Below are 10,724 nucleotides of genomic sequence, written 5' to 3' on the forward strand. Positions count from 1 at the left end.
ATTTAGGAAATCCCATCCATGTCAGCTATTTTCAGAAGACATCAGTGAGGATATTTAGCATTCTGACACAATTCATCTGTCGTATAATAGATATTACACATGGATCCCATCTATATCCCAAATGACCCCAATAGAAAGATTTATACCAACCTGCTACCTATAGAGTGCATCAATTTAGTAAAACCATATTTTTTTTTCTGTGTTGCTACTAGAACGATCAAAAATGAGGTAAGTAAATTTGACCTTCATTCAAATCACAATGAAAGATACCTGAAATAAAGGCAAGATATGATGCACAAACAGAATTGTATGTTTTAAAATCATTTCCTTAAAAAAAAAAAAAAACTTTCATAGTAAAATTAACCTGTCTATGTAAGACTAAGCAGCTTAGCATGATGACTTTTAAAACTCTATGTAGCTGAAGCCGGTTTGGCTCAGTGGTAGAGCGTCGGTCTGCGGACTGAAGGGTCCCAGGTTCGATTCTGGTCAAGGGCATGTACATTGGTTGTGGGCACATCCCCAGTACAGGGTGTGCAAGAGGCAGCTGGTCGATGTTTCTCTCTCATCGATGTTTCTAACTCTCTATCTCTCTCCCTTCCTCTCTGTAAAATATCAATAAAATATATTTAAAAAAACAAACAAAAAAAAAAACAACTCTGTAATTTCCTCAAAAGCAAATGAGTATTTTCTCCTATTTTTTTTTTTTTTTCTATTGTAAGTCAAAAGGGAATCATATATTCTACTCATTCCTATCTCAGGTATAAAAATGTCTAGATATTTAATTCCAAGGAATCCCATATTCAGTGACACCTGGATCAATAAATCATATTACCTGTATAGCTTCATGGTACAGTGAGATTTAGTATAAAAAGTACTAATATTTCCTCAAAACATCTATTAACATTTAGTAACTATACAGTACTAGCAAAGAATATACATTTGTAAAAATATAAATTAGTTTTAAAAAAATTTTAACAAGTATCACTTGTACAGCATCAGTCCTGGGAACAAAAGATAATCCACAAAGTTATGGAAGCCCAAATAAACATCTACAACTTAAAGGGGCCACGGAAGGCACCCCTATTGTTACCACCATAATCTGAGGAAGACCTGAAGGAGAGGCATCACTTCAGCTGCCATCTTAAAAACACACCATCTTCAGCTTCCATGCTGCTCCACTATAAGGTTTGTAGAATATGTACGTACAAAACACAAGTCCTGTGCTGAAGTCAAAGTTACCTTCTGTTATAGTGGAGCTGTCAGACTACAGCTGCACACAGCTTTACAAAAGGATCCTGAAACTTTAAAATGTTAAATACAAACTGAATTTTTCTCCCTGCTTTTCATGTGCCCCATGGGTGACAGTACCTCTGTTTTTAATGATAGTCCACTGTTAAAGAATATTGTTGCAACAGCAATGTAGGAGACAGTTATTTCTGGCTTCAGTGGTCCTAAAGGGAGAGAAATTGGGTACTGTTAGATAAGAGTTTCCAGTCTTCCAGACAAATCCACTGGAGAAGGACAAATGGTACTTTGTTTCTTAGTGCTGACCCGGGTATGTTACTGTCCTGACCGAGTTGAGCATTTGCTGTGATGCCATCTAATTACAGAGAGAAGTTTCCAGAAGGCAAGGACGATGGCTGTCCAGCTCAGCACAGTATCCTTGAACCAGAAGAATAAAAATAAACTCAAAAATAAACTGCTCTCACATAAGAGAGCAGATAGTCAACATCCTTCAACATGGCTCCTAACGATATCTACCACAATATCAATCCCCAAATCAAAGAAGAGAATTTCTCAATGGTAGAACTTACTTTCTCTTCAGCAAGTATTATTTAATTTCTAGGATACCAGAAATAAAAGCTTGCATTCTTGCATATATTCAGTTCACCCCAAGAGTATCCCATCTACAAATATTTATTGAGCACTTACTATGTGATTGAGATGATACAGACAGAGTAATAGAGCACTTAACAACATGTTGTTAAGATTGTAATTATTAAGAAATTGTGCTTGGCCTGGGCATACATACTATAGTGAACCACATAGGCCTGATCTGTGCTCTCCAAAAATTTCCTCTCTGAAGTTAGACTGGCATCATCCCAGACGTGTTAACATTGTGAGTACAATAAGGGGCAACCCTAAACTTTATACCAACAGTTTAAAATCTGAGATTATCTCGTATTTGACATTCTATGCAACCATCTTGTGCTGAGTTGATAGCATCCCTCCAAAAATGTGTGTCCCTCCAGAACATTACTTGGAAACAGGGTCTTTGTAGATATTAATCAAATTAAAATGAGGTCTTATCGGATTAGAGTGGGCCCTCATCAGTGACTGGTGTTCTTATAAAAAGAGGGAAAGATGGCCATGTGAAGACAGAGGCAGACACTACAGTTTATATTATTGGGACTCGGTTGGCCGGCAACCACAACAAACTAGAAGAAGCAAGGACAGAGTCTGCCCTACAGCCTTTGGTGGAAGCATGGCCCTGCCAACATCTTGATCAGACCTTAGCCTCCAGAACTGTGAGAAAATAAATTTGTTGTTTTAAGCCACCCAGTCTGTGATAATTTGCCATGGCAATCCTAAGAAACTAATACACCCTTTAAGCAAAACAACAGAACCGCATTCATGGCTCCTCCGTTCCCTGTAACTCTCCACCAAACACCTACAGATGTTCAGTTCCAAAGTTAGGAAAAATCACCATTCATTCAGTCAACAAATACTTATTGAGCAACTACTGTATTTTAGGTATATGTAGTACATCAGTGAATAAAAGGAGCAAAGGTCTCCTCAAACAATGTCATAAATTCTTTTATGTACCCGGCATTCACACAAATCATTTTGCTGAGATCTGAGACAAGAAAACAAAAGGGAAGAGGTAAGTGCTAATGGTATTACAGACGAGGGCAGTAAAGGCTGTTCAAAAACTTGAAGAAGATACATTATTGTTTTGCTCAAGAGTAAATCTGTCTCAGCAGCTCACACTTAGAAATAATATTTTCTAGCCCAGGCTGGTTTGGCTCAGTGGATAGAGCGTCAGCCTGCGGACTGAAGGGTCCCAGGTTCGATTCCGGTCAAGGGCATGTACCTTGATTGCAGGCATGTACCTTGATTGCGGGCACATCCCCAGTAGGGGGTGTGCAAGAGGCAGCTGATCGATGATTCTCTCTCATCGATGTTTCTGACTCTCTCTCCCTCTCTCTTCCTTTCTATAAGAAAACAATAATATATATATATATATATATATATATATATATATATATATATATATAAATAAATAATATTTCCTCAACAACTGAGAAAAGTGGTTCAGAAGCAGATTTTAAAGTCAAGGAGTCTGGCTTGTTTTGAAAGTAGATGCTTCACAGGAATTTTAAATACCATTAAAAAAAAAAAACAAACCAATAGCATTTTTATTTTCCTCCAGTCTCATGTTTTTTATCAGACCTTATTCTTGTCAACTGTGGTTCTGCCCACAGTGGTGCCTCCAGAATGTCCATGTAAGATGGGTCAGAGTTAGCAATGTGGTCACAAAAGAAAGCCAGGGAACACACCTAAAGATGCATCTCCATAGCCAGCACATGGCATCTGCTTAGATTGTATGTTTCTGTGGGACAGTTAAAACATCTACCTTAATTGGCCAACAACCAAGTTTTTTAAGAACTCTTCCCACAATTCACATGCACATACATAAATACACATGATAACTGTTAACTAATTGGTGTAATTCAGTGGAATGACTCTTGACTTTCAATGTTTTAAATTGTGTGGGGGTTTTTATTAGATGCATCTCTGAATAACTCTACACTGTGAAAAGACATGGGGAGGGTATTCCAGAGCTACCTACAAGATATCTTTTGAAAGGAAAGGAGGAAATTGTTCTGATTTGGGGAAACCTAAGCCCTCTGAGACATGATCACCGATTGCCAATAGACAGCTCAACTTTTGAATGCAGAACCAGAAGTCACCAAGGCTGCAATAAAAACTTGGTAAATATTTGCACAGAAGTGAGAGGTGAAGCTACTATTTAAAAATGATATCTGGCCCTCTCCAAGATAATGATTATATCTTCTATGTCACCAGAATAATCAGCTCCAGATCTTAAGATGGCTATAGAGCTGAAGTGGAAATGTAAATTTTAACTTTTCCTTTTAACAAAAGAAAAAAAAAAATATTTGTCAGTGAAAATGAGGTAGTAAAATCAAAAGAAAATTTTAAAAAATGAAGCAATTTGGGGGCTCCAGAACTCACACTTTTTAATGGGGACCTGGGGGTGAAAGGGAGAGAAAACTATTTGGAATGCTTAAAAATGCAATGAACTATTATCCTATATAATAAAAGCCTAATATGCTAATTGTCCCTTTAACTGAGAATTCAACCAGGGGGTGGGACCAGCTGGCCAACCGCCCATGGCCCCTCCCCCTTGGCTGGCCCCACCCCAGCCAGAAGCAGAGGCAGGCAGCCAGGGGAAGGGAGGTCCTGGTCAAAGCAGGCAATTGGCAGTAACAAGGAACCCTACCCATGCACAAATTTCATGCACTGAGCCTCTAGTTATTTCATAAAATCTACTCATCTTCAAAGTAAATTTCACTTCTAAACATGATCTAAGATATTTGTGTCAATGTACTTAAGCTTATAGCATATTTCTGGTTATGTTCTTTTAATGGAAAAATGAAGCAGTTTCCTTTTTAGGGTTTATGTATTATTAATGGCAAACATTTAAGTTAAGATGCAGGTAGAAATGAAAAAGTTACTCTGTACTTCCAAAGAAGTAAATCTTTCTCTTCCCAAAAATGAATAACATAGTGTTGAACTTGATTAAACTCGAAGGTGTGCATAGCTCAGAGTTTGCCTGGGTCTCAATGAACAGATTAATAATACCTCAGCATCTATATACATTTACATCTATTGGGGCTCTTTATTTTCACACTTCTTCTATTTATTGAAAAGTAAAATGTAAGTGAGTAAACTAAGAATTAAATTATCTAGGCATGTACCTATTATGCTTTTTCCCATTTGGAAAGTCATTCAACTTCTCGAACTTTAGGTTTCCCATATCTATAAATTTCCTGCCATTATAAAACTCTCTAATTGGCTATAAAAATTTTTTTAAATATTTTAATATATTTTTATTGACTTCAGAGAGAGAGAGAGACGGAGAGAGATATAGAAACATCAATGGTGAGAGAGAATCATTGATGGGCTGCCCCCTGCATGCCCCCTACTGGGCATCGAGCCTGCAACCAGGGCATGTGACCTCCAGGTTCATGGGTTCACGTACAACCACTGAACCATACCAGCCAGGCTAAAGATTTTTTTAAAGGGAGGTCAGATGGTAGTTGTGACACTTTAAGTGTAGAAGTCTTACACTTAAAAATAAAGAGTGTAGCCTGGGCTGGGTGGCTCAGTTGGTTGGAACATGGTTCCATATACCAGAGGATTGAGGGTTTGATTTCTGGTCAGGTACATATCTAGGTTGCAGTTTGATCCTAGTTGCACATGTACAGGAGGCAACCGATTGATGTTTCTCTCTCTCTCCCTTCCTCTCACTCTAAAATTATTATTTTTTAAAATAAAATATGCTTGGGTGAGGATTTTTAAAAAAAGAGTGCAATCATTAAGGTACTGATCCAGGCAAAAGTGAAGTGAGCATCTTAAGTTGAAGACTATAAAAACTTCCCTATTTACTATAATTTCTAGAAAACTGTTCTGAAAATTGTTCATCAATGTACTGAGCCCATAAATGGAAACTCTGACTAGAAGCAAAAAGAGGTACCTTAGACCATTCTAAAGAGCAGAATAGGACAGAAACATTTCAGCAACCATTTCTTTCCTTGTTCCTACATTTTTGTTGGATTAGCTAGTGGAGTGAAAGTGTTATTTGTCAATATTTGGAGGTTTATTTTTATTTAAGAGGTTGTAAGGTCAATGAGAAGTTTGACAGAAGTAACAAGTACTTAGCCTGACAGCCTATATAATTGTTTGCTTGACTTTTGGTTTTAGAGAAAGTAACTTTTACACATGGACAGCTAACAAAGAAATCATGTAAGTTTAACTGTTATCTAATACTAGTGGATTCTGGTCTGCTCCTTTGGGCTAAAAATCAGGGCACAGAAAATGTCTTTATTACGGAGGGCTTCTTCTTTATAATGGTTATTCATTTTTAATGATTTTTTCATCAAGAAAATGTGTATGGATTTTGCAACTGGTATGAAGTAAGGGGCAGTCCTAGTCCCCAGTCCTTCCCCTTCCCTAGCTAACTTATCCTAGGGTCAGTCACCTGGTCTCAGGCCTCAGGATCTTCAACTGTGAACGAAGCCTGTTGGCTTAAAATACTTTAAAGACCCCTTTGAGCTCTTAACATTCTACTCTTTTGAAATTAAACAAAGAAATGTATTATCCTAGATGGATGGCATGAGGTCTAGTGAAAATGGGAAATGACATTTCTAAGGTAAAAAAGTTTTAATCCCCACAATCTTTGCTCAAGTCCTTCCTTTTAAATGTTCCCTGAAGCGACTTCTCAATGCAGGTATAGAAGGAAGATGGTAGAAGGAACCACTCTCCTCTTGAGAGATCATATTATCCCCCCAACACCCCCCATCATGGTTTAACCAGGAGCCAATAACTCCAAATATGCTCCTGAGCACTTCCGACCATACAAAGCTTGCCTGCGCTCACTTCTCTCCTCATCTGTCCCCGTTGTATGGCTGATGTATGAAACCTGTCAATAAGCCTGGAAACAGGCAAACAAGGTCAAAAAAAAAAAAAAAAAAGACAGTCCATGGAAGAAATCCAATTCATGCTCATGAAAAGTAGGGCATGCCTGGAGGTGGAGGGGAGAGAGAACGGGTAAGGGCCACAAAAAGGCCAATGATGTCTCCAGTTATGTCCACCCATGCCTCCCCCCTGCCCCCCACATGACAAGGCTCCCACTATCCTGGATCTGCGGGTGATGTCAGCCCGCCCACATTCCCTGGCCAAAACACACACACCACAGAGCCCAGCACAGCCTGCGGCTGTGGGACCCCCGCCGGGTGCAGCCACCCGGCCGGCCCGCAGCACGCGGAAGTGGCATCCCGGCAGGAAAGTGTGCGACGTGTCACTCAGCTGCCTGGGAGCAGCCACGCTGCACAGCATCCCTCCCTCCAGCCTCGGGCGTGTGGGCCCCAAAGGCTGGGCTGCAGGAGGCAGGGGTGTCCCTGCCTCTTTCTCTCCCCCTGCTTTTTTTAATTTTATTTTATTTTTAAGGGGGTGAAGGGTTGGAAATAGACATGGTCATGGTGCCCACCCCAAGACAGACAAGGAACTCCTGGCACCCCAGCATCCGTGGAGCAGGATGCTGCTCTGAAGGGACGAGAAGTAAGTTTCATCCCCGCCTCGGTCCCCTCACTCCTGGACCCGGAGGACAGTCCCTGACTGTTCGCGGAAAGGGGAACCTGCGTCCCAAGTCGCTGCTGGCCCCTTTGGGGGGGGGGGGGGGGGGGGGATCTGCATGGCAAATTCCCCTCTGGGGTCGGCCAACTGAAAACGTCAGCCCAAGGGTCAAAGGGCCAAAGAAGGACACCCCGGGCGGGTCAGCGCCCCAGGGAGAGGTAGACATTCCCCTCCAAAGACCGGGTCTCCCCTCCCGTCCAAGACTCGCCCGCGTGAGTTCCCCAGTGCAGCGTGCGGCGGCGGCGCAGACTTACCCCCGTCCACCCCGATGGACGGCTCCAGCTTCGCCCCGGCGATGGCCAGCACTATTCCAACCATGAACCATTCTTTCCTCATCCTCTCCAGCAGCCTCATGTTGGCCAGGATGGGTAGGGTTTTGTTTATTTGTTTGCCTCCTTTCCTTTTTCGGGGGGCTGCGATCGCTGAGTCCCCGGGGGGCGTCTGCACTCTTTGCACAGTCCCTCTTCCCCAGGCAGCGGAGCAAGTCAAATTGCTACTTGTAAACTGGAGACCTGGGGGCTGCCCGGGCGGCTTCGAGGAGGGCTGGGAGTAGTAGTATCCAGTGACAGGGAAGCCTCACTGAGCGCCGCCATCACTACCGCGCGCCTCCGGGTAGACGCGCACCCGCCGGATCCGATCGGGCCCCAGCCTCTCCCATGCGCGAAGACTCCGAAGCGAACCATTGGGGCCAGGCTGGCCGGCGCGGGCTGTCCGAGGAAAAGAGGCTAGCCGCCGTGGTGGGGCTGACAGACTCGCCACTTCCAGGACCTGCGGAACCTTAAGGATGGCTGGGGCGGGGAGAGCCAGAAGGCGCCACAGCCACCTAGCCTGATCGAGGGTCCTTCTCCAACAAAACTACAGGCACAGACAGCCGCCAGCGCCCCTGGAACACATCTACGGAGAGGTTCTCTCTTTTGCTTCGCCACAAGGCTGTGGGGAGGGCCATCGTGGGCTTGATCAGAAATGTCTCTCTCTGCATCTGCGGCGGGGTGCAACCAGGGTGGTTTTTTTTTTTTAGGCGCACTTATTCTGGGTATTACGACGCTTCCCGGACGCCGGCGCTGACGTGCACGCAGGGGGCGGGGCCAGGCGGCTCCCAGTGCCCCGCCGGATCCGGGAGGCAGACGCGGTCCCGGGCGGCGCTGAGCAGCCGCTCCCTCGGGGGCGTGGCGGTGGGGGGAGGCTCCGGCCGCGCGGGACGGTGGAAAACTGGTTGCCCAGCCGATGCCCAACTTCGCTGGAATTCTTCCTTCCGGCGTCCGTCCGCTGGAGGCCTCGAGATCTGTCGCCCGCAGCGTGCGCTCTGCCCGGAGCCCCCTTGCCTACACCTGCCGGGAGTGGGTGGGCAGCCGGGGGTGGGGACCAAGTCTTCCTCCAGGGCGGAGGGTCAGGGACCCCCAAGGCAAAGAGGTGAAGGGCCTGCCGAGTAGAGAGTGTGGGGGGGGAAAGGGGTTGAAGGGGGGGGTCCTAACTTCCATCGACCCACGTGCTAGAGTCTGTCCCCCAGTTTCTACCTTCAGGTGTTTCCTGGCAGCCACGTGACATTGATAGTTTCAAGGACGACTGCCTACCATGACCCTGCTGGGCCATCAACGCCCTCCCCCCTTATGCACCCAAACAAAGAAATAAAATACCGTGTTTTTATTAAAATACTGTTTTGGAAATAGCCTGGTCTCCAATGGCTCAGTGGTTAACTAAACGTTTGGAAGGGACTTCGGGGATGGTTCAGGGATGCCAGATTTTAATCCTGAATGTATTCAAAGATTGAAAGACACTCATCCTGTATTTCCCTATAGTCGTGTTTCTTGATAACATGGCTTGCTATCCAAAAACGAAGCCGGCTTATGCGCTGTGCCAGCAGTTGAAGGTGGCACAGCATGCAGCGTCATCTAATTATACATCAGGCAGGATAACAAAAAGGGAGCCTCTATAAAAAGAGCTTAACATTAAATAATCTAAAAAGAGAAAGCACAGGAGGTGTGATAAAATCTGATGTTAATTACTTAGGCAGGCACAAGATAAGTGGACATACATGAAAGACAGTCTACAACACAATTATTTTCTTAGAGTAATTTCTCACTAGGTTCAAGAGTCTTGTATCTCAGTCATTGAAGGCATGCCCTTTTATTAAAAGATCATTAAACATTACGCTTACAGAAATTGAGCCAGTTTAACTTTATCACTGTTCGCAAATTCTTATTTACCAAGAACTCTTTGATCTGTGTAGAGCTGAATCTAGCTCCTGAAAGGGTTTTTTTTATTTGTTTGTTTTGTTTTTAATCGTTACTTAAAGGAAAAGAATTCAGTACAGTGTGAATTTTGTTATGTTACGGCTTGGGTTAATTTCCCATAGCTGCTGTAACAAGTACCTTTAACTGGCTAGGAAATAACAGAACTCTATTCTCTCTTAGTCCTGAAAGCCAGGAGTCCAAAATCAAGGTGTTGGTTGCCCAGGCTGCAGGTCCTCTGGAGACTAGGCGGAGAATCCCTTCTTGCCTCTTCCAGCTTCTGGTGATGGCATTACTTAGCTTCCTTGGCTTATGGCCACATCACTCCAATCTCTACCTCTGTCTTCATATTGCCTCCTCTCTGTCTGTGTCTTCTCATTTTCTGTGTCATAAAGACATTTGCCACTGAATTTAGGGCCCACCAGATAAGCCAGAATTATCTCATTTTTTGATCCTCAATTAATGTGAAAATATCCTTTTTTTCAAATTCATTGAATATTGTTCCCCCAATAGTTATGTCTACCTGGAACTTCAGAATGTGACCTTATTTGGAAAGTGAGTCTTTCAGATGTAATTAGTTCAGAGGAAGTCATGCTGGATTAAGATGGGTCCTAAACGCACTGGTTCATTTCCTTTTAAGAAGGTCATGCACACGAAGACTCACAAGAGTCAGAAGAGGAGAAAGTCCTGTGGAACTGGAAGCAGAGATTGGAGTGATGTGTGCAAGCCAAGGATTCATCTTGGAAACAAGCACCAAAAGCTGGGAGAGGCTTGGAACAGATTTTCCCTCTGGGTCTCCAAAAGGAGCCAACCCTGCGGACGCCTGGATTTCAGAGCTTTGGCCTCCTGAAGCGTGAGATAATAAATGTCGTTTTAAGCCATCCAGCCTGTGGTACAGTGGTGCCTCATACAACGAACTTAATTCGTTCCAGGAGCAAGTTTGTTATGCGAAAAGTTCGTTATGTGAAACGCGTTTTCCCATAACAATACATGTTAAAAAAAATAATTCGTTCTGTAGCATAAAATATGCTAAGATGACATAAAAAAAGATAAATT

The 10,724-nt window shown here is 43.4% G+C and overlaps 1 protein-coding gene across 4 annotated transcripts in view; it reads right to left on the minus strand.

Annotated features, from left to right (window-relative positions):
- Positions 1-8,463, minus strand: part of SLC10A7 (solute carrier family 10 member 7) — a 189,190-nt gene extending 180,727 nt beyond the window's left edge. For all 4 annotated transcript variants that reach the window (XM_084884288.1, XM_084884289.1, XM_084884291.1 and 1 more), the window contains exons 1-2: positions 7,695-8,463; positions 1,369-1,451 (exon numbers count right to left, since the gene is read on the minus strand). In XM_084884288.1, coding sequence (XP_084740414.1) covers positions 1,369-1,451; positions 7,695-7,794 — 183 coding nt within the window. In that variant the 5' untranslated portion in view covers positions 7,795-8,463. The remainder of the gene's footprint in view (positions 1-1,368; positions 1,452-7,694) is intronic.
- Between the last annotated feature and the right edge of the window lie 2,261 nt (positions 8,464-10,724).

Source organism: Pipistrellus hanaki, assembly GCF_964339955.1.
Source record: "Pipistrellus hanaki genome assembly, chromosome: 5".
Taxonomy (NCBI): Eukaryota; Metazoa; Chordata; class Mammalia; order Chiroptera; family Vespertilionidae; genus Pipistrellus; species Pipistrellus hanaki.